This window comes from Hypomesus nipponensis, chromosome 17, assembly GCF_054491055.1.
Source record: "Hypomesus nipponensis isolate SF chromosome 17, ASM5449105v1, whole genome shotgun sequence".
NCBI classification, from domain to species: Eukaryota; Metazoa; Chordata; class Actinopteri; order Osmeriformes; family Osmeridae; genus Hypomesus; species Hypomesus nipponensis.
The window spans coordinates 23,256,831-23,280,587 of NC_140377.1; the positions used below are offsets into that span (position 1 = coordinate 23,256,831).

Below are 23,757 nucleotides of genomic sequence, written 5' to 3' on the forward strand. Positions count from 1 at the left end.
GCTGTGTGGGTGTTGTACTGACCCTAGACACACACACGCACACACGCACACACGGTGCTCTCCATAAGTATTGGGAAAGTAAAGCATTACTTCAGTTGTACACTCAAGGCATAAGAAAGAACATTAATACAATTATTTATTAAAGTATGGAATGTCACCTTGTATATTTCAACACATACAGTTCAGCCATAGGCGATTCTAGGTTTTAAAACTGGGGGTGCAAATAGTAGTGTGGGGGTTTTTTACATGCTCAAAATTAATAGTAGATCTTAAAATGTTTAATTAATAATTTGAGTACAAGAAACCATGATAGAACACAAACAACTCTGACATCACTTAAAATGTTCCAAAATCTTTGAATCGTTTTTTTTTTAACATAAATTTGAATATGTACATTTTTTCATCCCAACAGTTCAGCCTATGTTTCACCAGTCAAGCACTATAACACGACACTACTGCAGCACTTCAGTTCCAGACCTGTATTTTATGGGAGCGTAAGTATTGGGACAAGTGAACTTGGAGCAAAAAAATAAGCTGGTTTTAGTTGCTAATCCTTTACATGCATGTCATATATTCAATAACAGCACTGAACAGCTTCTCATGCGGGTTCTACGTTTAACCGTTTTCCCCCTGGTCCTCGAGGGTTTCTTCTATCATCCCCACACACCTCTCCTCCCGCACTCACTGTTGAGACAGTTGCGCCACCAGAGGGCGCTGTTGAGACAGTTGTCCCGGCCGCATCCCTCCAGAGAACGGACCGCCGTATTAACGGGTCAAGTCTGAACCGGTTTTCCTCCGGTCTAATCTGTAAACAAGGATGTCTGCAGCTGGGCAAGAAAGAGGACAACTTCCCTCATAACAACTGTGTTCTTAAATGTTACACCCTACTTCATAGTTTGTACAAGATAAGCACGTGCACACATGAGACTCATAGGTCACTAACAGTTGACAATAATCCCAACTTTGTAATTAAGAATTGAGACAGGCTGCACTTTAATAAACTCCAGCCCTTTGCCCTGCGCTGCAAACGACGTCCAGAGCGAATATTCTCTGAATACTCCATCACAAGATGACAGGGATCCAGGCAGCTAACCAACAGCACGTGGCTGATTAGAGTGTGACTGTTGGAGCCATCATGGGTGGTTCCGTTCCTTGTGATTCACAAGTTGTGAACATCACAGATCCATCAGATTCTGCAGAGTTTCTGAAGCCTCCTCCTTGTCTCCTCTCTTCCGGCTGCTGTTCAGCACTCAGGAGGGGGCGGGGCTGGAGAACCGCCTCGTTCAAGTTTTCTCTGACTAAAATCTAGTTGTCCCAATATGCAACTTCAAAGGAGGATAGGACTCGAGCTGGAAGGGTCGAAGCTATAGCAGGCACCAAGTTAGTGATAATCCTGCGCTGTAATTTCTTAAAATTTTATCTTTTCGGTAAATTGTTAACTTAGACCACGTTGATATGTCAGTGAGTGTCGTTTCATCATCACCGCAAGAAACACCGTTATCACCTTCTCGGGGCCAGACATGCGGCTTGTTACGTTGAATAAACGGTAATTCGGTGAAGTTTGTCTCACTTACTGGAGCAACAGTTCATCAGCTTGGATCTCGTGAGATCACAAAAGCCTTAACTCGTGTTCATCATTAGTGGTGACCAGTCACGGGGAAATTTCACGAGCCTGCACCGCCGTGTTATAAACCAGGTGAGTAGCCTTCACGAAAATACACCAAACGGTTTATGTAGGACGAATCTTGCCATTATGCCAGTGTAGGTCAGCCGTCACCTAATATTCTGACCGCCGATAAAGACGAGTGGAGACTCAGACAGACGTTACGTGTGTGTATGTCACTATGTGTCTCTGTGTGTGTGTGCGTGTGTGTCTCTGTGTGTGTGTGCGTGTGTGTCTCTGTGTGTGTGTGTGTGTGTGTGTGTGTGTATGTGTTTCTCTGTGTGTGTGTATAAGTAGACTGCTTTCTGTAATTAAACCATTGCTTTGGCAAAATGAACATTTGTTGTTATTTCATGCTAATAAAGGTCATTTCATTGAGTGGACAGACGTTCCAGCAGGTGTCACAGTGTGTCTGTGTCTGCAGTCTAACATGGTGGACAGCAGACAGCAACACAATGATCTACGCTTGTCCTCTGGTGATACTATAGTGTTCGCTTCATTCATCTGGAGGGTGGGTGTAGCTCAGTGCTAGTTTAACTGCAGATTAAGAGGTCGCAGGTTCAATTCCCACTGTGGTTCACTTTGTATAAAGGCATCTGCTAAATGAATACATTATTACTCTGAGTTTTGTATACACTGTAATCTCACTGTAGTCCCCCCAACCCCTCTCTTCCCCCCTCTCTCCCCTCCTCTCTCCCCCTCTCCCCCTCCTCTCTCCATTCCTCTCTCCCCCTCCTCTCACCCCTCCTCTCCACCCTCCTCTCTCCCCCCCCTCTCTCCCCTCCTCTCTCCCCTCCTCTCCCCCCTCTCTCCCCTCCTCTCTCCCCTCCTCTCTCCCCCTCCTCTCTCCCCTCCTCTCTCCATTCCTCTCTCCCCCTCCTCTCACCCCTCCTCTCCACCCTCCTCTCTCCCCCCCCTCTCTCCCCTCCTCTCTCCCCTCCTCTCCCCCCTCTCTCCCTCCTCTCTCCCCTCCTCTCTCCCCCTCCTCTCTCCCCTCCTCTCTCCCCTCCTCTCTCCCCTCCTCTCTCCCCTCCTCTCTCCCCTCCTCTCTCCCCTCTCTCTCTCCCCTCCTCTCTCCCCCCCTCTCTCCCCTCCTCTCTCCCTTACTCTCTCCCCTCCTCTCTCCCCTCCTCTCTGTGAAAAGGTCAAGTGACCAGCTGCATGGTCCCCATCAGTCAAACTAGACACAGACGTTTACTCGTCAACCAATCAGAGGTGAAGATACAGAATGTTCTGGATATACAGAATGACGGATAGAGAGAGAGAGGAGGGTTGAGGGATGGAGAGAGTCTACCTGTGTGTGTTTGTTATCTGTGGTTAGAAAGATAATTTCTCTTTTTCTTCCACTCTCCTCTCCGTACCTCCAACTGTCTCTCCTTTCCAGGAATCTTTTGGGAACCCCTACAAGTAAACAGCTTCTAAAGGACTGCACTCTGTAAACAGCTTCTAAAGGACAGCACTCTGTAAACAGCTTCTAAAGGACTGCACTCTGTAAACAGCTTCTAAAGGACTGCACTCTGTAAACAGCTTCTAAAGGACAGCACTCTGTAAACAGCTTCTAAAGGACTGCACTCTGTAAACAGCTTCTAAAGGACTGCACTCTGTAAACAGTTTCTAAAGGACTGCACTCTGTAAACAGCTTCTAAAGGACTGCACTCTATAAACAGCTTCTAAAGGACAGCACTCTGTAAACAGCTTCTAAAGGACTGCACTCTGTAAACAGCTTCTAAAGGACTGCACTCTGTAAACAGCTTCTAAAGGACTGCACTCTGTAAACAGCTTCTAAAGGACTGCACTCTGTAAACAGCTTCTAAAGGACTGCACTCTGTAAACAGTTTCTAAAGGACTGCACTCTGTAAACAGCTTCTAAAGGACTGCACTCTATAAACAGCTTCTAAAGGACAGCACTCTGTAAACAGCTTCTAAAGGACTGCACTCTGTAAACAGCTTCTAAAGGACTGCACTCTGTAAACAGCTTCTAAAGGACTGCACTCTGTAAACAGCTTCTAAAGGACTGCACTCTGTAAACAGCTTCTAAAGGACAGCACTCTGTAAACAGCTTCTAAAGGACTGCACTCTGTAAACAGCTTCTAAAGGACTGCACTCTGTAAACAGTTTCTAAAGGACTGCACTCTGTAAACAGCTTCTAAAGGACTGCACTCTATAAACAGCTTCTAAAGGACAGCACTCTGTAAACAGCTTCTAAAGGACTGCACTCTGTAAACAGCTTCTAAAGGACTGCACTCTGTAAACAGCTTCTAAAGGACTGCACTCTGTAAACAGCTTCTAAAGGACTGCACTCTGTAAACAGCTTCTAAAGGACTGCACTCTGTAAACAGCTTCTAAAGGACTGCACTCTGTAAACAGCTTCTAAAGGACAGCACTCTGTAAACAGCTTCTAAAGGACTGCAAAAGGAGAGTGGTTGAGAAGACAGTGGTTGAGAAGAGTGATAAACACAAAGGAGGAAGAGGAGAAGAGAGACAATATTTTCTCTCAGAAGAATGGAGCTGTCTCTGGTGAGTACCTCTACCACTCTCTCTCTCTCTCTCTCTCTCTCTCTCTGCCCTCCTCCATCCCCCCTCTCTCCCCTTCTAAGTATCTGACTGTCATGTTGTTGTGAGTAGAACCCAAGTGGTTCTGGAAGCTTCAGTTTGTTTTCTAGGCGATGGGCCAGCTCTTATTGTCCAGGCCAGCTCCCCCTCCCCTCCCCAGGTTCACCCAGCCCTGAAGGCCTTGTCCCTCTCCCCCTCCCCTCCCCAGGTTCACCCAGCCCTGAAGGCCTTCATGTGTGGCTCTCTGAGTGGCACCTGCTCCACCCTGCTGTTCCAGCCTCTAGACCTGCTGAAGACACGCCTGCAGACCCACCCTGGGTACACACACACACATTACACACACACCACACACACACACATCCCCACACACACTAACACGCACTCTCCCATCTTTCCCCCTCAGGTCTGCCAGGGTTGGCATGGTGACGGTGTTGCTGACTGTAGTAAGAACTGAGAAGCTGCTGGGGCTGTGGAAGGGAGTATCACCCGTGAGGACACACACACACACACACACACACACACACACACACACACACACACTGGGGCTATGGAAGGGTGTATCACCTGTGAGGACACACTAACATTACATATATACACACACACACACTTTACACACATAACATACCCACACTCATACACTCAGTCATACAAACACCCTCACACTGACCTCAACTCTCCCCCCAGTCGTGCGTGCGCACCATCCCTGGGGTGGGGGTGTACTTCAGCAGCTACTACTCCCTGAAGCAGCACTGCCTGGGCCCCAGGCCCCCCGGCCCCCTGGAGGCCCTGGTGCTAGGGGCAGGGGCTCGCTGCCTGGCCGGGACCATCACCCTGCCCCTCACCCTGGTCAAGACCCGCTATGAGGTAGGAGGAGGGAGGGGGAGGAGGGAGGGGGAGGAGGCAGGGGGGAGGAGGCAGGGGGGAGGAGGCAGGGGGGAGGAGGCAGGGGGGAGGAGGCAGGGGGGGGGAGGCAGGGGGGTGAGAGAGCACTAGGTTTTGGAATTTTGATTGTTGGTTGGAAAGCGGGAGGGAAGTGTTATAGTTACATTTATCCTGTAAATCCTAAAAATGGTCAATCATAATCTGTTTTGCAGTGTGTAATGATTTCAATGTTTGTGTGCTGGCCTGTGTGTGTGTGTTTTCTGCAGAGCGGCAGGTATAAGTACAGCAGTGTGGCGGGAGCGCTGAGGAGTGTGTGCGTGCTGGAGGGGCCCAGGGCCTTGTTCTCTGGCCTCACTGCCACCCTGCTGAGAGATGCTCCCTTCTCTGGGCTCTACCTTCTGTTCTACACCCAGACCAGGAGGGCCCTGCCTCAGGGTACACACACACACTGCATACACACACACTGCACACACACACACTGCACACACACACACTGCATACACACACACTGCACACACACACTGCACACACACACTGTACACACACACACTGCACACACACACTGTACACACACACACTGTACACACACACACTGCATACACACACACTGCACACACACACACTGCACACACACACTGTACACACACACTGTACACACACACACTGCACACACACACTGTACACACACACTGCATACACACACACTGCACACACACACACTGCACACACACACTGTACACACACACTGTACACACACACACTGCACACACACACTGTACACACACACTGCACACACACACACTGCACACACACACACACTGTACACACACACACTGCACACACACACTGTACACATACACTCACACACACCATACACACACACCCATCATCCACACGCCCTGATCCTGTCATGTCTGCCCCATCCAGAGGTGGCCTGCTCCCCCTGTGCCCCCCTAGCGGGGGTCTGCTGTGGGGTCCTGGCGGGGGTCCTGGCCTCCCTGCTCACCCAGCCGGCTGACGTCCTGAAGACGCTGGTCCAGGTCCGGCCACACTCCTCCACCGCCGCCGCCGCCCGCCGCCTCTACCTGGTAACCATTCTACGTCTCCTTGGTGACCTTGTGTCAATCGGACGGGTCTCCTTAGTAACTAGTCATCAGTTAGATAGGTCTCCGTGGTAACTAGCCTTTAGTGACATACATCTCCATGGTAACTACGTCCACAGTGTCGGTATGAATCAAACAATCCTAGTAGGTCAGCACAAGTACATCTCTGATGTTATCAGGGTGGGCTGTATAACAACTATTCCTCCCTCTCTCCTCCCTCTCCTGCTCCCTCTCCTCCTCCCTCTCCTTCCTCTCCCCTCCCCCCTCTCCTCCTCCCTCTTCTGCTCCCTCTCCTCCTCCCTCTCCTCCTCCTTCTCCTCCTCCCTCTCCTCCTTCCTTTCCCCTCTCCTCTCTCCTCCCTCTCCTCCTTCCTCTCCCCTCTCCCCTCTCCCCTCTCCTCCTCCCTCTCTCCTCCCTCTCCTGCTCCCTCTCCTCCTTCTCCCCCTCCCTCTCCTCCTCCCTTTCTCCTCCCTCTCCTCTTCCCTCTCTTCCTTCCTTTCCCCTCTCCCCTCTCCTCCCTCTCCTGCTCCCTCTCCTCCTTCTCCTCCTCCCTCTCCCCTCTCCTGCTCCCTCTCCTCCTCCCTCTCCTCCTTCCTTTCCCCTCTCCCCTCTCCTCCCTCTCTCCTCCCTCTCCTGCTCCCTCTCCTCCCTCTCCTCCTTCATTTCCCCTCTCCTCCTCCCTCTCCCCTCTCCCTCCCTCTCCCTCTCCTCCTTCCTCTCCCCTCTCCTCCTCCCTCTCCTGCTCCTCTCCTCCTCCCTCTTCTCCCTCTCCCTCCCTCTCCTCCTCCCTCTCCTCCTCCCTCTCCTCCTCCTCCCTCTCCCCTCTCTCTCCCTCCCTCTCCTCCCTCTCCTCCTTCCTCTCCTCCTCCAGGAGCAGGGGCTGCCAGGGTTCTTCCGGGGCGGCGTGCCGCGCTGCCTGAGGAGGACCATGATTGCCGCGATGGCCTGGACCGTCTACGAACACATGATGTCACACATGGGCCTGAAGTCCTGAAGAGGAGGGGGAGGGGGGCAGGAGGAGGAGGCAGGGGGGAGAGAGGGAGGAGGGGTACTTAAATGAAGGGGAATAGAAGGAGGAGAGGGGGAAGGAGGACAAGTAGGAGACGTCTGGTTATGGTGACGAGTTCACTGTTATTGTGACTTACATCATGTGACCTACATCATGTGACCTACATAGCTGGCACAGCACTGGGGTGTCTAACATGAGCTGTTCATGTACCTGCTGTCATGTTAGAGGGGAGAGACAGCACAGTGGTTCCAGCATAGGACTGCTCTTCACTACATATAAAGAGACTGCAGGGTCCAATACTCCCGTGCTGTACGATGCTTTGAAGAAAAGCTTCTGTGAAAAGAAAACATTTTACTATCTGTTGTTTTTTATCATTATTCATATTGATATAATGTATGCCGTTTGTGGAAAGCAAACATACTTTTTGATGAAAATAAATAAAGTTGATTTAATATATGTGTATGAGTCTGGTACCTGTATGAGTAAGGAGGATGGGTGACAAACAGAATGGTACTGCAACAAGATAGGGTCCAATCACAGAAAGATTATTAAACAGTCAGTCCAGAATCACAGAAGGTTTATTAAACAGTCAGTGCAGAATCACAGAAGGTTTATTAACCAGTCAGTGCAGAATCACAGAAAGATGATTAAACAGTCAGTGCAGAATCACAGAAGGTTTATTAAACAGTCAGTGCAGAATCACAGAAGGTTTATTATACAGTCAGTGCAGAATCACAGAAGGTTTACTAAACAGTCAGTGCAGAATCACAGAAGGTTTATTAAACAGTCAGTGCAGAATCACAGAAGGTTTATTAAACAGTCAGTGCAGAATCACAGAAAGATTATTAAACAGTCAGTGCAGAATCACATAAGGTTTATTAAACAGTCAGTGCAGAATCACAGAAGGTTTATTAAACAGTAAGTGCAGAATCACAGAATGTTTATTAAACAGTCAGTGCAGAATCACAGAAAGATTATTAAACAGTCAGTGCAGAATCACAGAAAGTTTATTAAACAGTCAGTGCAGAATCACAGAAGGTTTATTAAACAGTCAGTGCAGAATCACAGAAAGATTATTAAACAGTCAGTGCAGAATCACATAAGGTTTATTAAACAGTCAGTGCAGAATCACAGAAGGTTTACTAAACAGTCAGTGCAGAATCACAGAAAGTTTACTAAACAGTCAGTGCAGAAGGTCATGGTCTAACAGGGAACTACAAACACACTGTCAAGACTGAGGTCAAGGTTCAGGCAAGGATCTGAATACAGGACAAGACTAGACTTCAGAAAGCATGGTAACACACACACATGGTTACCCCAGTTACCCTACACAGTACACCCTCATAGTAGTTATGGAGATATGTTCCACTCACAGGGCTAGATGACCAAACGTATAGAACATTTGACTGGAACTCGAAAGATCCCAGGTTCAAATCCCTTCAGATGTTGTTTGGGATAAAGGTATCTGGCAAGAGATGCACACTGCATTAACGATAAACTAGTGACATTTGATTGACCTTGATTTAGCTGCACTGTAAAATTCACTATTGTAGTTGAAATATTGTTTTAATTGCCCTCTGCCTGACAGCAAATATGTGGTTACAACTCTGCACTGCGTCTGGTAAATACAGACTGTTCCTCGACTCTGATCTGTACTGAACTACACACGTATACACGTATTTTCTATATACTCTTTGTGTATGTGATTTTGGAAAAACCCGTCAGCTAAATTAAAAGTAATGGAGGCCAAATCTTCAGAAAAAATGAAATTTCCAATAAATATTTCTCAATAGATTGCACAGTCAGTATGTACATATTGTGATACCTTCACCTGGAACAGACTATCTCGAACAAATAAAAGTTGCAACACAGTCCGCTGTTCCACGCGCTGACGGCGTCTCAGGATTGTCTTAATATGGTCTTTCCATCACAGTGTCTTAATATGGGCTCGTGGTCAGATCTGCTGTTACCCCGTTCATATCTCTGTTGGGACGAGGCGTAGCCGTGCCATCTAGTGGCTAGAACACGCAACTACACAGCCAGCTCCTCGGCCGCGACCAGCCAATGGTGGACGCGCAAACTCTGAAACATATACAACGTCACATCCTTCCATCGTCCTCTTTTTTTATCGTGTGGTCTGAATTCCACACGGTGTTGTCTCGTGGTGAGTTTTAAACGTTAATTTCTCACTCCAGATCAAACAAGCGCTACAATAAAAGACTGAACAAACTCGATGACAATGCACAGTACGTCTCCCATCGTTCCAAATGCAGACTTGCACGCAGAAAGTCGCTTCATATCTGCTGTAAAAGAACCGTTAGCATTATTAGCATGTCTTGCTAGCGACACGCGTTTTGCGGGATGACATTCAGCCGCAGGAGCGCGCTCAAGCGGAGTTGTAGAAGTTTCCTAAAACTCTCAAACGCCGACCCATCTTGGTGAATGTGAAAGAGAGAAGGGTAAACGTTTACAAAATGGTGAACGGTGTCTTAACTGATGTCAATATAAGATTTGGTTCATTGCCACTCAAACTGGGCTTCGGATTGAGCGTTTCTCAAAGAAAACTCCGAACGTTCAGGCAGGCTCAAGGACATCAAAAGTCAAGAGTATAGTTTATCAAGTGACTGTGTCATGAGGACAAGAAAATGCTTGAGACGAGGCTCCGGTCAACGACATCTCAACAACAATAAAAAACGAACAAAGGCCTAGCTAGTTAAAATTAACAGCAAATGCTGACCAGTTTTCTCTCCCATGACCTCGCCAGCTATAAGAACACGGAGAGAGATCGAAGATGTCGGGGGGTCTGGATGTGTTGCAGCTGAAGGAGGAGGACGTGCTGAAGTTCCTCGCGGCGGGGACGCATCTGGGAGGCACCAATGTCGACTTCCAGATGGAGCACTATGTGTACAAGCGCAAGAGCGACGGTGAGGCGCGAGACACGTAGATGTGGTGTAGAAACCATCTAGGTTCATATCTGACGTTTTCCGTTTGTGTGTAGGTGTTGAGGTTTAAGGAGGAGTCTGCACCAGAGGGTGATGTTCATGTTTGTTGACTCCAGGTGTCCATATCATCAACCTGAAGAAGACCTGGGAGAAGTTGCTGCTGGCGGCCAGGGCCATTGTAGCCATCGAGAACCCTGCTGACGTTTGTGTCATCTCCTCCAGGAACACAGGACAGGTAGCTAGAGAACACACACACTCACACAGGACAGGTAGCTAGAGAACACACACACACACAGGACAGGTAGCTAGAGAACACACACACACACACACACAGGACAGGTAGCTAGAGAACACACACACACACACACAGGACAGGTAGCTAGAGAACACACACACACACACAGGACAGGTAGCTAGAGAACACACACACACACACACACAGGACAGGTAGCTAGAGAACACACACACACACACACACACACACAGGACAGGTAGCTAGAGAATACACACACACAGGACAGGTAGCTAGAGAATACACACACACACACACACACACACAGGACAGGTAGCTAGAGAACACACACACAACCCTGAACACACCAGGTACCCCAACCCTTAGTTATTATTCAACAATACGATAGACCCCTATGGTTCAAATTCACACGGATACATTTACCAATCCTGGCTTTGATTGACAAGTGTCAATACTGTTTAAATGCTGTTATAATACTGTTGTAATTTGACGGTAAAACAAGTTTTCTCCTTTACATCACATGACTCCTGCTTGCCACTGTAGGCTTGAGCAGTGGAGGTACTTTAATCCTTCCCATCCCTGTCTGGCTGGGACTACAGTAACATGACCTCCTTCCTCCATCTCCCAGAGGGCTGTGCTGAAGTTTGCCTCGGCGTCCGGTGCCACCACCTTCCACGGCCGCTTCACGCCCGGCACCTTCACCAATCAGATCCAGGCAGCCTTCCGCGAGCCCCGCCTCCTGATCGTGACAGACCCGCGCGCCGACCACCAGCCGCTGACGGAGGCCTCCTACGTCAACATCCCCACCATCGCCATGTGCAACACTGACTCTCCCCTCAGATACGTGGACATCGCCATCCCCTGCAACAACAAGGTCAGGACGCCCTGCCAGCTAGCTGCTGGGTTAGGGTTAGCTAGCTGCTGGGTTAGGGTTAGCTAGCTGCTGGGTTAGGGTTAGCTAGCTGCTGGGTTAGGGTTAGCTAGCTGCTGGGTTAGGGTTAGCTAGCTGCTGGGTTAGGGTTAGCTAGCTGCTGGGTTAGCTTAGGTAAGCACACCGTTAGAGCCCGGCGCGGTCCTGTCTGTGCTGCGCGGGGTGTAGGATGTGTGCTACAGAGATGCAGCGCCCCGCTCCCCCAGCTCTGACCAGTGGGTGAAGGGGGGCTACGCTTTCGAGCGCTGCTACACTACAATGCCTGGAGCAGCCTCCTGCCCTCTTCACCATGGGGTCCAGGGCCTGATGATGATGATGATGATGACGATGATGATGATGACGATGTGTTGTGTGCAGGGCCACCACTCTGTGGGTCTGATGTGGTGGATGTTGGCCCGGGAGGTGTTGAGGATGAGGGGCACCATCTCCAGGGAGCACCCCTGGGAGGTCATGCCTGACCTGTACTTCTACAGGGACCCTGAGGAGGTGAGACACACACGCACACACAGTTTAACCCATAGGGACTACACAGGAAGCTCTCCCTGATACACAGGAAGTTGATGTGTAACCTTGGTTGTCATCCTGACAGATTGAGAAGGAGGAGCAGGCTGCAGCAGAGAAGGCCGTTGGGAAGGAGGAGTTCCAGGGAGAGTGGACCGCCCCTGCGGCTGAGTTCACCCAACCAGAGGTGGCCGACTGGTCTGAGGGCGTGGCCGTGCCCTCTGTGCCCATCCAGCAGTTCCCAGCAGGTGGGAGGGAGTGGGCGGTGGGGAGGGGAGGGAGTGGGCGGTGGGGAGGGGAGGGAGTGGGCGGTGGGGAGGGGAGGGAGTGGGCGGTGGGGAGGGGAGGGAGTGGGCGGTGGGGAGGGGAGGGAGTGGGCGGTGGGGAGGGGAGGGAGTGGGGTGGATGCTAGACCATAATGACAGACCATAATGCATGCAGCCTGGCGTTGAATTAATCATCTGAAGCACCTTAAACTGTTAACACGCCAGCACAACTATCTGTAGTCGACACTGGTTTTCCCCAAAATGGAGAGACACTTTTGCAGTGTTTCTCAACTGGTCTAACCTCACAACCCACATTTGTCCTCGGTCATCAAGTCCCACCAGTTGAGAAACACTGCTGTATGTGTGTTAACATGGTAACTTTGTGTGTTTGTAGTTTCTGCTGCTGCTGCTGCCAAACCTGCTGCTGGAGCCACAGAGGGATTCTCTGGTGAGATCTTTCTCTCCCCCTTCCTTTCATTCTCTCTCCTCCTCCCTGTGTCCTCCCCCTTCTCCCTGTCCTGGTTCTACTCTGTTCTGGTTCTGGACTATGTTCTACCCTGTGTAACGATGTTCTGGCGTGTTCTTGCCTTGTTACAGAGGACTGGAGCGCCCAGCCGGCAACTGAGGACTGGTCCGCCGCCCCGACTGCCCAGGCCTCAGAGTGGGGCGGGGCCACCGCAGAGTGGTCCTAAAGGGAGTAGAGTTTCTGTCCCTCTGCAGACAAATAAAGACTGTTTTTTACAGAATGACCTCTGATCCTGTCGTTTACTCTGCCTCCCGTGGTAAACCTGCCAGGGGAGGAGAACGGTGTGCACTCTGCCTAAACATGGTGCTGGTGTGGAAGATGGCTTTAAATACTCCTGATGCCTGCCAGTCTGTAATTATAAGGTTCAGGCTGCTGATTATAGTATATATTAGTATGGCCGGTGTGCAGTTGGGCACCTTTTTAGGGTGGGTATGGAGGGAGGTCGTATCATGGGCAGGGCAGGCCTCCCTGAATAGGATGACAGCATGGATAAAGCTGACAAGTACTGCCGGTTCAAATCCTGCTGTTCCTTGCTCAGAAAAAAAAAGTCATTGTAACTATGGCACCCAAAACGTTTAGATTTTCTCGTCTGCAGAGAATATTGTAATATTGTAGGCACTGTATGCCGTATTAGCTTCCCAACAGCACGGTAGAGGGCGTTATGTTCATCTCAGTACAGCTGGACACTGTATGCCGTATTAGCCTCCCAACAGCACGGTAGAGGGCGTAATGTTCATCTCAGTACAGCTGGACACTGTATGCCGTATTAGCCTCCCAACAGCACGGTAGAGGGCGTAATGTTCATCTCAGTACAGCTGGATACGGTTTGCTAACCAATGGCGATTTTAGATCAATCATCCAGAAAAATTAGGGATTTATAACAAGCATGCCAACTCCTCACCTTTAGGTGAGACTAACCTTAATGAAACCAAAATGGGTAACCTACATGAACAAATTTAATACAATATAAAAAATGGTCTATTGGATGTGTGTTAGCAGGCTGACTACAGTGTGATGCTTTTGACTTGTGCTTTTTAAAGTCGTTCAACAGGTAATCCCTTTTCATTGTTTTTGATAATGTATGCTACACAAAAAATGTCTAAAAAAAAATGTACGAAAATGTTCTTCTGGGGGAGCATGCTCCCGGACCCCCCTAGAAGGTCGGCGGTTCGCTGTATCCTCACCTTTTTACCTGTTTGCATGCCTGTTATTTGCAAGGGGGGTTAGCACTTTTGCAAGACACTGTATTCATGTCACATTCTTATTGGGGCTGAGCACCCCTAAAGGTCTGATCCCTAGAACCGCCCCTGTCGCTAACCAACACTAAACTAAAGAGAACGCCAAATATCAATACTGAATTTACTACGCACAGCGCACAATGTGTTTAGTAAAAAAAAATCAATAAAAAAAGATCAATGTAACTCCAATGATCAAGACCACTGCAAGCGGAACGACTCGCTCAAGTTTCTGCACGACCGCGTCATGAACCAGACGAGGAGGAGCAACGGTTGCCTGGCAACCGTGTCGCCCATCCTGACAACATTGATCTGCTCTACTGCCAAGTACTGCCTAGTTTACTAAATTAAAAACAGAACATGCACAAGCAATCCAGTGGTTAGTCTAAAAACATCTGTTTTGTCCATAAGTAAAGGAAATATTGTTCGTTAACGGGGACTGATACTGGATCGCATTAGCAATGGTAAGTTTTAACCAGTAGTTCTAGCAGTAGCAAGTCGAGCAGCTGTACAGTACTGTACTGTAGTCTACTGTACAGTTATGTACTGTACAGTTATGTACTGTACAGTAGGACTGTAGCTAAGCTAGCTAGACGAACAGTTACATATACTTTTCTATTATAAACTTAGCACTTTTTCTTTACAGAGACATTTAATACTAATAGATGGCTGATTTTCTGTCGCCAACAAATCTCTCGCTTTAACACCGTTAACTGTCATCCCATGTGGATCTACACGAATGCAACCCACACAGTGATTCAGTCTGCGGAATTGCGATAGTTTTCGCCCAGTGTCCATGTGTGTTGACAGATATTGTCCCGGGTGAAGCCTGCGGTAGCCGCGGAGGTGCCGGTCGTCAAGACCAAGGGAAAAAAGTCCCCTCTGATGGAAGATTATCTGTCTCGGAGGGACTACCTCGGCGCTATGACGCTACTGGAGGTAGAGCAGAAGCACCATTCCGTTGTAAACCTGGCGGCACACACAACCCCGCAGTCCGTGCTGAGCTGTTAACGTGCCCTCTCGTGTGAACGTGCTCAGTTCCAGCGGAATGTTGGAGAGCAAGGGGAGGACGCCGACCTGTGGCTGAGCTACTGCGCCTTCCACTTGGGGGACTACCGCAGGGCCATGGAGGTAAGACACAGGCCGCGCCGGTCCTAGGCATAGGCCACATAGGCAGCCACCTAGGGCAGCATCAAGAGGGGGGAAGTTCATCCATTAAATAACCGTCCCGCACCATCGGCAGAGGGCGCCAAGTCATATATCTGTGTTGCGGTTGGGGGGCGACACCCCGATTTGCGGCCCGGGGGGAGGGGTGTGTGTGTGTGTGTGTGTGTGGGGGGGGGGGGGGGCACCTCGATTTGCGTCCGCTGGGGGGGGGGGGGGGGGGGCAGCATCCCGATTTCCGCTCGGGGGGAGGGGCACTGGATACAGGCTGGTGGGTGGAGTACCGCAGCGCCATGGAGGTAGGATACAGGCTAGCTGGCTGAATGAATGGCTGTTTTGTTTTTGTGTCCAGGAGTACAGGATCCTGACAGCGCAGGCTGACTGCAGACCGGAGGTGTGGGTGAATCTGGCCTGCTGTCTCTTCTGCCTGGGCCTCTACAGAGAAGCACAGGAGGCAGCCTTGAAAGGTTCAAATCCCCCCACCCCCCTGTACATCTGAAAAAAGTGTCTGTTAAAGGAACATGTTGGTATCATGGGCTTATTCTTCCTTGTGGACAAGCAGGAAATTGTTTTTTCTTGTCTCTAGGACCTGCGGACCAGCTGCAGAATCGGCTGCTGTTCCATCTGGCTCACAAGGTCAGCCCATCATACTGCTGGGTTCTACATGTCTGGAGAGGTCATGAGTACTGTTGTTAAATCCCCCTCTCTTCCTCCTCTTCCTCACTCTTTTTCTTCCTTCTTTCACTCCCCTCCTCCCCCCCTCAGTTCAGTGATGAGCAGCAGTTGATGGGGTTCCACCAGAGGCTGCAGGATGTGAGTGAGGACCAGCTCAGTCTGGCCTCCATCCACTACATGCGCTCCCACTACCAGGAGGCCATCGACATCTACAAACGCATCCTGCTGCAGAATAGGCACGCACACACACACACACACACATACTACACACACATCCATCCTGGTCTCTCTCAGGGCTGGTCTAAGGGCTGGTCTAAGGGCTGGTCTCTCTCAGGGCTGGTCTCAGGGCTGGTCTCTCAGGGCTGGTCTCTCTCAGGGCTGGTCTCTCTCAGGGCTGGTCTCTCAGGGCTGGTCTCTCTCAGGGCTGGTCTCTCATGGCTGTTCTCTCAGGGCTGCTCTCTCTCAGGGCTGGTCTCTCTCAGGGCTGGTCTCAGGGCTGGTCTCTCTCAGGGCTGGTCTCTCAGGGCTGGTCTCTTTCAGGGCTGGTCTCTTTCAGGGCTGGTCTCTTTCAGGGCTGGTCTCTCTCAGGGCTAACAGTGAGCTGGTCTCTCTGCAGGGACTTCCTGGCGCTGAATGTGTATGTCGCTCTGTGCTACTACAAGCTGGACTACTATGATGTGTCCCAGGAAGTGCTGGCTATCTACCTGCAGAACCTTCCAGACTCCACCATCGCCCTCAACCTCAAGGCTTGCAACAACTTCAGGCTGTTCAACGGCAAGGCAGCAGAGGTTAGCCACCCAGATACAACACACACCCAGACACAACACACACCCAGACACAACACACACCCAGACACAACACACACCCAGACACAACACACCCAGACACAACACACACCCAGACACAACACACACCCAGTCACAACACACACCCAGTCACAACACACACCCAGACACAACACACACCCAGACACAACACACCCAGACACAACACACACCCAGACACAACACACACCCAGACACAACACACACCCAGTCACAACACACACCCAGTCACAACACACACCCAGACACAACACACACCCAGACACAACATACCCAGACACAACACACACCCAGTGTTCTCTCTCCATCTCTGTGTTCTCTCTCCCAGGCTGAGCTGAAGAACCTGATAGACATCTCTTCCTGCTCCTTTGAGTTTGCTAAGGAGCTCATCAAACACAACCTGGTGAGACTCACACACACTCACATACACACACACGTACACACTTATCAAACCTTTAAAAGCAGGGGTTTTCAACCGGGGGTCCTCGGCCCCCTGGTCGTCCGCGGCAGCATTCCAGGGGGTCTGCGACACGAGCCTATGTTGATCAGTCCACCATTGATTTAAAAGTATATATAAATTCACTTCACAGATTTTTCTAGATTTGTTTGAGTTTTTTAAAATTTAATTTATATTTAATTAGTGTGCAGAATCTCACATACACATATTTCAATTTTTCAGATTCAATGTATATTGTTTGAAGTTTTTAAGTAGATATATCTAGATTTGTTTGAGATTTTTTAATAAAAGCAACATGGAAAACCAAATGTTAAAACTTTCTTCTATCCACATGCACGCACACACACACATAGGCAAGCGCGCGCAGGCATATCAGTCTTCATACTTTCTATTAAGAATGGTGGTCCCTGGGACAAAACCAGTTGAAAACCCCTGCTTTAAGGCATACATCAAGAAGCAACAATTAACTTTAACATTTAAAAAATCTTATGTGGATCCAAATGCTACCATATATCTATTGGTCATATATAATAAATAATTTCTCATATCATATATCATCAATTATTTCTCATATCATATATAACTGATCACATATCATCAATATTTGATCCTATACCAGGTGGTGTTCCGGGGGGGGGAGGGGGCGCTGCAAGCCCTGCCACCCCTCATCGACGTCATCCCAGAGGCCCGTCTTAACCTGGTCATCTACTACCTCCGCCAAGGTGAGCAGGTTTCTGGTAATCTACTACCTCCGCCAAGGTGAGCAGGTCTCTGGTTATCTACTACCTCCGCCAAGGTGAGCAGTTCTCTGGTTATCTACTACATTCACCAAGGTGAGCAGGTCTCTGGTTATCTACTACCTCCGCCAAGGTGAGCAAGTCTCTGGTTATCTACTACCTCCGCCAAGGTGAGCAGGCCTCTGGTTATCTACTACCTCTGCCAAGGTGAGCAGGTCTCTGGTTATCTACTACCTCCGCCAAGGTGAGCAGGCCTCTGGTTATCTTACTACCTCCACCAAGGTGAGCAGGTCTCTGGTTATCTACTACCTCTGCCAAGGTGAGCAGGTCTCTGGTTATCTACTACCTCCACCAAGGTGAGCAGGTCTCTGGTTATCTACTACCTCCGCCAAGGTGAGCAGGTCTCTGGTTATCTACTACCTCCACCAAGGTGAGCAGGTCTCTGGGCCGTCACCGCCGTTACGGTCTCCCTCGGTAACACTTAAAAGTTTTTATTGATTAAACAGGTTAAATACATACACACGTGTGTGCGTATCCTTGTGTGTGTGTTCTTGTGTGTGTGTAGAGAGAGTCACATGTCTCTGTGTTGCAGATGATGTCCAGGACTCCTACAACCTGATCAAAGACCTGGAGCCAAGTACACCTCAGGTAGACTCCTCTCTCTCTCCTCTCTTCCTCCCCTCCTTTCTTTCTCCTTCTCTCTCTCCTCCTCTCCTTCCCTCTCCTCTCTTTTCCTCTCCCCTCCTATCTCTCCTTCTCCTCTTCCTCTGTCTCCTTCTCTCCTCCTCCGCTCTCTTTGTTTCCTCCCTCCTTTTCTTTCCTTTTCTCCTCCATTCTCTACTTTTCTTCTCTCCTCTCTCCATCCCCTTCATCCCCATCTCCTCGTTTTCTCCGTCAGGATCAGTGTAGCTTTTGTGAGTTGGTAGAATGCAGTGAGCTGTGATATTAACCTCTCCCCTCCTCCCCACATCTCTCCCTCCCTCTCTTCCTTCATTCCTCACTCCCTCTCTCTTTCTCAGGTTCAGAGCAATGTTAGTCTAAATGTACACCAGCGTACAGTAAGTGTGTGTGTCCCTGTCAGGGCCAGAGCAGCGTTAGCAGAGCGCCCCCTGGAGGCTGGAGGCTTGGAGCCTGACTGTGCTTCTCTTTCCACAGGAGTACATCCTGAAGGGGGTGGTGAATGCTGCCCTGGGCCAGGAGCTCTGCTCTGTGAGTGTCTGTCTGGAGGGGGGAGTACTAGGAGGAGAGGGGGGGGGGGCTGGGGGGAAACTGGTGGGGGGGGGGACTGAGAGGAGACTGAGGCTGGTGGCTGGAAAGGAGAAGTAAAACCATTGGCCTTGTGTGATGCTGTACACACTTGGCAGTCGTTCAGGCATTATTTGATATTCATAAGTAACGGATTCTTAAATTGAGACTCCATAGAGAGCTCCTGGTTTAGCAGCAGGGCCCAGCATTGACCCTGTCTCTGTCCTGGTTTAGCAGCAGGGCCCAGCACTGACCCTGTCTCTGTCCTGGTTTAGCAGCAGGGCCCAGCACTGACCCTGTCTCTGTCCTGGTTTAGCAGCAGGGCCCAGCACTGACCCTGTCTCTGTCCTGGTTTAGCAGCAGGGCCCAGCACTGACCCTGTCTCTGTCCTGGTTTAGCAGCAGGGCCCAGCACTGACCCTGTCTCTGTCCTGGTTTAGCAGCAGGGCCCAGCACTGACCCTGTCTCTGTCCTGGTTTAGCAGCAGGGCCCAGCACTGACCCTGTCTCTGTCCTGGTTTAGCAGCAGGGCCCAGCACTGACCCTGTCTCTGTCCTGGTTTAGCAGCAGGGCCCAGCACTGACCCTGTCTCTGTCCTGCAGAGGGACCACATGAAGATAGCACAGCAGTTCTTCCAACTGGTCGGCGGTTCTGCCAGTGAATGTGGTGAGTCCCGCTAACTAGCCAGCATAGAACCAGCCAACACATGGCTAGTTAGCTAGCTGACTAACCTGGGGGGGGATAAAGGGCTAGTTGACTAACCTGGGGGGGTTAAAGGGCTAGTTGACTAACCTGGGGGGGTTAAAGGGCTAGTTGACTAACCTGGGGGGGTTAAAGGGCTAGCTGACTAACCTGGGGGGGTTAAAGGGCTAGTTGACTAACCTGGGGGGGTTAAAGGGCTAGCTGACTAACCTGGGGGGGTTAAAGGGCTAGTTGACTAACCTGGGGTTGTGCTGCAGACACCATCCCAGGCCGGCAGTGCATGGCCTCCTGCTTCTTCCTGCTGCGCCAGTTTGAGGACGTCCTCATTTACCTCAACTCTGTCAAGGTCAGCACGCCACAACCCCTGACCTGTCCCTACCCTTGACCCTGTCCCTACCCCTGACCCCTGACCTGTCCCTACTCCTGACTTGTCCCTACCCCTGACCTGTCCCTACCCTTGACCCCTGACCTGTCCCTACCCTTGACCCCTGACCTGTCCCTACCCTTGACCCCTGACCTGTCCCTACCCTTGACCCCTGACCTGTCCCTACCCTTGACCCCTGACCTGTCCCTACCTCTGGCCTGTCCCTACTCTTAACCTCTGACCTGTTTCTCCCCCCTGCCCCTGACCTTTTGTCTCTCCCTTCTACCATTACCTGTCTATCCTATCAGAGTTACTTCTACAATGACGACACCTTCAACTTCAACTATGCCCAGGCAAAGGCTGCGGTGGGCAACTACCGGGAGGCAGAGGAGGTATTACATAGTACTGCAAAGTATTACACTATACATCACAATACTACACTCCCAGGGCGCAAAATTAACGTTGACCCAGGAACGATGAAAAAGATGTCTGGAACAGTTCAACACAGACTCCGGCCTTAAAATCCAATAGCAATATGTTTGGATTTTTTTCTTCTCTTTTTGGCAGTTACACTAGCCATGTGGGTCCAGTTATCAGCCGTTCAACCACTTTCAATAGAGTAATATTAATACTGACGATGTGCAAGACATAAAGCATAGTTCATTTTGGGTCGGTTAATTTTGCACTTTGGGAAATACTATTAGGAAAAAAGTTAATTACGAGCCCTGCAATAGAGAACAGTACAGTTTAGTTGAGTCCTCATCAAGTACTCATCAATGATGTAAACCTATATTTGAAAAATAAATCTCTAATGTTTGTTCAACCTTTCGAAACTTTATCGAAACTTTTTTCACACATAGTGAAAGGAGAAGATAGAGGAGGAGAACAGAAAAGCTTATAGCAGAGTAAAGCAGAGCAGAGTACAGTAGAGTTTAGGAGAGTAATTTTTCCAAAACTTTTGCAAACCTTTAGAAGCTTTTTTTCCTAAACATTTTTTTAAAGTTTAGCAACTTTTTAACTACAGCCCCACCATGAAAAAAGAAATAACATTGTGTATTCTATTGTGTATGGATTACTTAAATACAGTACTGTGGCAAATAACCTAGTCCCATGTCAGAATGTCAAATGCAAAAACACAAGAATTTACATTTTGGGACAGGTCAAGTTCAGTTTGGGATGGTTCATTTTTCACTTTGGGGCGGTACTGAGACAGTGAGGAAAAGGGTTAGTTGCGAGCCCTGTACACAGTGCTACACTACACTATATTGCATTGTGGTAAATCATGGTACACAGAAGTGTTGCATAGTGTATATTGGAATGAATGTTGTTATTTTCGTGATTGTTCAGATATTCCTACTGATCCAGAGTGATAAGATCAAGACCGACTACATTTACCTGAGCTGGCTGGCTCGCTGCTGTGAGTCCAAACACAACTACCCTTTAGCTAACCCACCCTAACCCAACTACCCTTTAGCTAACCCACCCTAACCCAACTACCCTTTAGCTAACCCACCCTAACCCAACTACCCTTTAGCTAACCCACCCTAACCCAACTACCCTTTAGCTAACCCACCCTAACCCAACTACCCTGAAGTGTGTAGTGTTCAGCAGGGTGTGTATGTTGTGTGTAGTGTTCAGCAGGGTGTGTATGTTGTGTGTAGTGTTCAGCAGGGTGTGTATGTTGTGTGTAGTGTTCAGCAGGGTGGGTGGGAGTGTGTGTAGTGTTCAGCAGGGTGGGTGCTAAATGACTAAATGAAAATAAATGACTAAATGTGTGTGTTGTGTAGACATCATGAACCAGAAGGCTCGCCTGGCCTGGGAGCTGTACCTAAAGATGGAGACGTCATCCGACTCTTTTAGCCTCCTGCAGGTCATTGCCAACGACTGCTACAAGGTACCAATATCTCACTGCTACAAGGTACCATCCTCTGCTGGTGTTAATATCACACTGCTGCAAGGTACCATCCTCTGCTGGTGTTAATATCACACTGCTGCAAGGTACCTTCCTCTGCTGGTGTTAATATCACGCTGCTACAAGGTACCATCCTCTGCTGGTGTTAATATCACACTGCTGCAAGGTACCATCCTCTGCTGGTGTTAATATCACACTGCTGCAAGGTACCTTCCCCTGCTGGTGTTAATATCACACTGCTGCAAGGTACCTTCCTCTGCTGGTGTTAATATCACACTGCTGCAAGGTACCTTCCTCTGCTGGTGTTAATATCACACTGCTACAAGGTACCTTCCTCTGCTGGTGTTAATATCACGCTGCTACAAGGTACCTTCCTCTGCTGGTGTTAATATCACGCTGCTACAAGGTACCTTCCTCTGCTGGTGTTAATATCACACTGCTGCAAGGTACCTTCCTCTGCTGGTGTTAATATCACACTGCTACAAGGTACCTTCCTCTGCTGGTGTTAATATCACACTGCTACAAGGTACCAATAGCTCAGTTCTACTCTGTGTGTCCCAGATGGGTCAGTTCTACTACTCTTCAAAGGCGTTTGACGTTCTGGAGCGTCTGGATCCAAACCCGGAGTACTGGGAGGGGAAGAGGGGAGCCTGCGTGGGCGTCCTGCAGCTCATCCTGGCCGGCAGGGAGTCCAGGTGTGCCCACCTGCAGCCTGTAATAACATCACCTGCTCACCTGCAGCCTGTAATAACATCACCTGCAGCTTCTAGTAACATCACCTGCAGCCTGTAATAACATCACCTGCAGCTTCTAGTAACATCACCTGCAGCCTGTAATAACATCACCTGCAGCTTCTAGTAACATCACCTGCAGCCTCTAGTAACATCACCTGCAGCTTCTAGTAACATCACCTGCAGCCTCTAGTAACATCACCTGCAGCTTCTAGTAACATCACCTGCAGCCTCTTGTAACATCACCTGCAGCTTCTAGTAACATCACCTGCAGCCTCTAGTAACATCACCTGCAGCTTCTAGTAACATCACCTGCAGCTTCTAGTAACATCACCTGCAGCCTCTAGTAACATCACCTGCAGCTTCTAGTAACATCACCTGCAGCTTCTAGTAACATCACCTGCAGCTTCTAGTAACATCACCTGCAGCCTCTAGTAACATCACCTGCAGCTTCTAGTAACATCACCTGCTCACCTGCAGCCTCTAGTAACATTAGTGCCTGTGTGTGTGTGTGTGTGTGTGTGTGCAGGGAGACGTTGCGGGAGGTGCTGCCGCTGCTGAGGAACTCAGGAAACCCCCAGGTGGAATACATCATCAGGATCCTCCGCAAGTGGGCCAAGGACAACAGAGTCTCTCTGTGATGTCATCACTCCTCGCCCAGGGAATACAAACACAAATAAACCGGTTTTCTCTCTGTGATGTCATCACTCCTCGCCCAGGAGACAAGCCGACCTCTCAGTCTGAGACAGGCTGATGTCGGCAGGTTCTCATGCAGGTCCACTCCCCTAAGTGCCCTTTGACCTTCTCTGTAAAGCGTTTTCAAGTGACCCAGTGGTCAGTTACTTATGCATCTCTTTATTGCTTCATTGTTATTTTGATTTTTATAAAAAGCATTGTTCCTTGGACCGGCGTTTTCAATCTGTACATATGTGCCTGTTGAAATAAATATATGAATTGTATGTTACATATTTGTTCAACTTCTCTACGATTGTCTGTGTCAGTCTGAGTTAAGACGATGGTTTATATTATTGGTTCATAGTTTACGATTGTGAATGTTTGTGTTTATTTCCTTCAACCAGAGAGG

At 49.4% G+C, this 23,757-nt stretch overlaps 3 protein-coding genes across 4 annotated transcripts; all 3 read left to right on the forward strand.

Moving 5' to 3' along the window:
• The first annotated feature begins 1,316 nt into the window (after positions 1 to 1,316).
• Positions 1,317 to 7,662, forward strand: LOC146254165 (mitochondrial glycine transporter B-like). Its single transcript, XM_084677166.1, has 9 exons — positions 1,317 to 1,696; positions 2,808 to 2,878; positions 3,284 to 4,180; positions 4,425 to 4,534; positions 4,620 to 4,704; positions 4,901 to 5,080; positions 5,365 to 5,533; positions 6,026 to 6,186; positions 7,073 to 7,662. Exons 3-9 carry the CDS (start codon positions 4,166 to 4,168, stop codon positions 7,193 to 7,195), a joined length of 843 nt encoding a protein of 280 aa, XP_084533292.1. The 5' UTR covers positions 1,317 to 1,696; positions 2,808 to 2,878; positions 3,284 to 4,165; the 3' UTR covers positions 7,196 to 7,662.
• A 1,586-nt stretch (positions 7,663 to 9,248) lies between these two features.
• Positions 9,249 to 12,852, forward strand: LOC146254166 (small ribosomal subunit protein uS2-like). The gene is made up of 8 exons (XM_084677164.1): positions 9,249 to 9,374; positions 9,975 to 10,134; positions 10,269 to 10,387; positions 11,034 to 11,279; positions 11,694 to 11,822; positions 11,926 to 12,085; positions 12,498 to 12,551; positions 12,701 to 12,852. Exons 2-8 carry the CDS (start codon positions 10,002 to 10,004, stop codon positions 12,793 to 12,795), a joined length of 936 nt encoding a protein of 311 aa, XP_084533290.1. The 5' UTR covers positions 9,249 to 9,374; positions 9,975 to 10,001; the 3' UTR covers positions 12,796 to 12,852.
• A 1,281-nt stretch (positions 12,853 to 14,133) lies between these two features.
• LOC146254167 (intraflagellar transport protein 56-like) lies at positions 14,134 to 23,650 on the forward strand. 2 transcript variants are annotated; one of them, XM_084677148.1, is made up of 19 exons: positions 14,134 to 14,328; positions 14,675 to 14,803; positions 14,903 to 14,995; positions 15,381 to 15,495; positions 15,615 to 15,664; positions 15,794 to 15,939; positions 16,320 to 16,491; positions 16,856 to 16,930; positions 17,604 to 17,706; positions 18,314 to 18,369; positions 18,741 to 18,779; positions 18,877 to 18,930; positions 19,567 to 19,630; positions 19,924 to 20,012; positions 20,339 to 20,422; positions 21,378 to 21,447; positions 21,818 to 21,924; positions 22,504 to 22,637; positions 23,203 to 23,650. In XM_084677148.1, the coding sequence occupies exons 1-19, from the start codon at positions 14,326 to 14,328 to the stop codon at positions 23,312 to 23,314; spliced, it is 1,695 nt and encodes a 564-aa protein (XP_084533274.1). In that variant the 5' UTR covers positions 14,134 to 14,325; the 3' UTR covers positions 23,315 to 23,650. The 2 variants fall into 2 exon arrangements, with proteins under 2 accessions (XP_084533274.1, XP_084533275.1); XM_084677149.1 differs by lacking the exon at positions 18,741 to 18,779 and having other exon boundaries at positions 23,203 to 23,649.
• The last annotated feature ends 107 nt before the right edge of the window (positions 23,651 to 23,757 follow it).

What these genes read in the sequence shown, in the direction of transcription:
- LOC146254165 (XM_084677166.1), top strand. An exon ending in TGGTCAAGACCCGCTATGAG is followed by an intron (nt 5,081 to 5,364) that starts GTAGGAGGAGGG and finishes TGTTTTCTGCAG; the next exon opens with AGCGGCAGGTATAAGTACAG. An exon ending in CCGCCCGCCGCCTCTACCTG is followed by an intron (nt 6,187 to 7,072) that starts GTAACCATTCTA and finishes CTCCTCCTCCAG; the next exon opens with GAGCAGGGGCTGCCAGGGTT.
- LOC146254166 (XM_084677164.1), top strand. Translation starts at nt 10,002, where the DNA reads ATGTCGGGGGGTCTGGATGTGTTGCAGCTGAAGGAGGAGGACGTGCTG. An exon ending in GTACAAGCGCAAGAGCGACG is followed by an intron (nt 10,135 to 10,268) that starts GTGAGGCGCGAG and finishes TGTTGACTCCAG; the next exon opens with GTGTCCATATCATCAACCTG. An exon ending in CCTCCAGGAACACAGGACAG is followed by an intron (nt 10,388 to 11,033) that starts GTAGCTAGAGAA and finishes TCCATCTCCCAG; the next exon opens with AGGGCTGTGCTGAAGTTTGC.
- LOC146254167 (XM_084677148.1), top strand. An exon ending in TCAACGGCAAGGCAGCAGAG is followed by an intron (nt 16,492 to 16,855) that starts GTTAGCCACCCA and finishes TCTCTCTCCCAG; the next exon opens with GCTGAGCTGAAGAACCTGAT. An exon ending in TTTACCTCAACTCTGTCAAG is followed by an intron (nt 20,013 to 20,338) that starts GTCAGCACGCCA and finishes CTATCCTATCAG; the next exon opens with AGTTACTTCTACAATGACGA.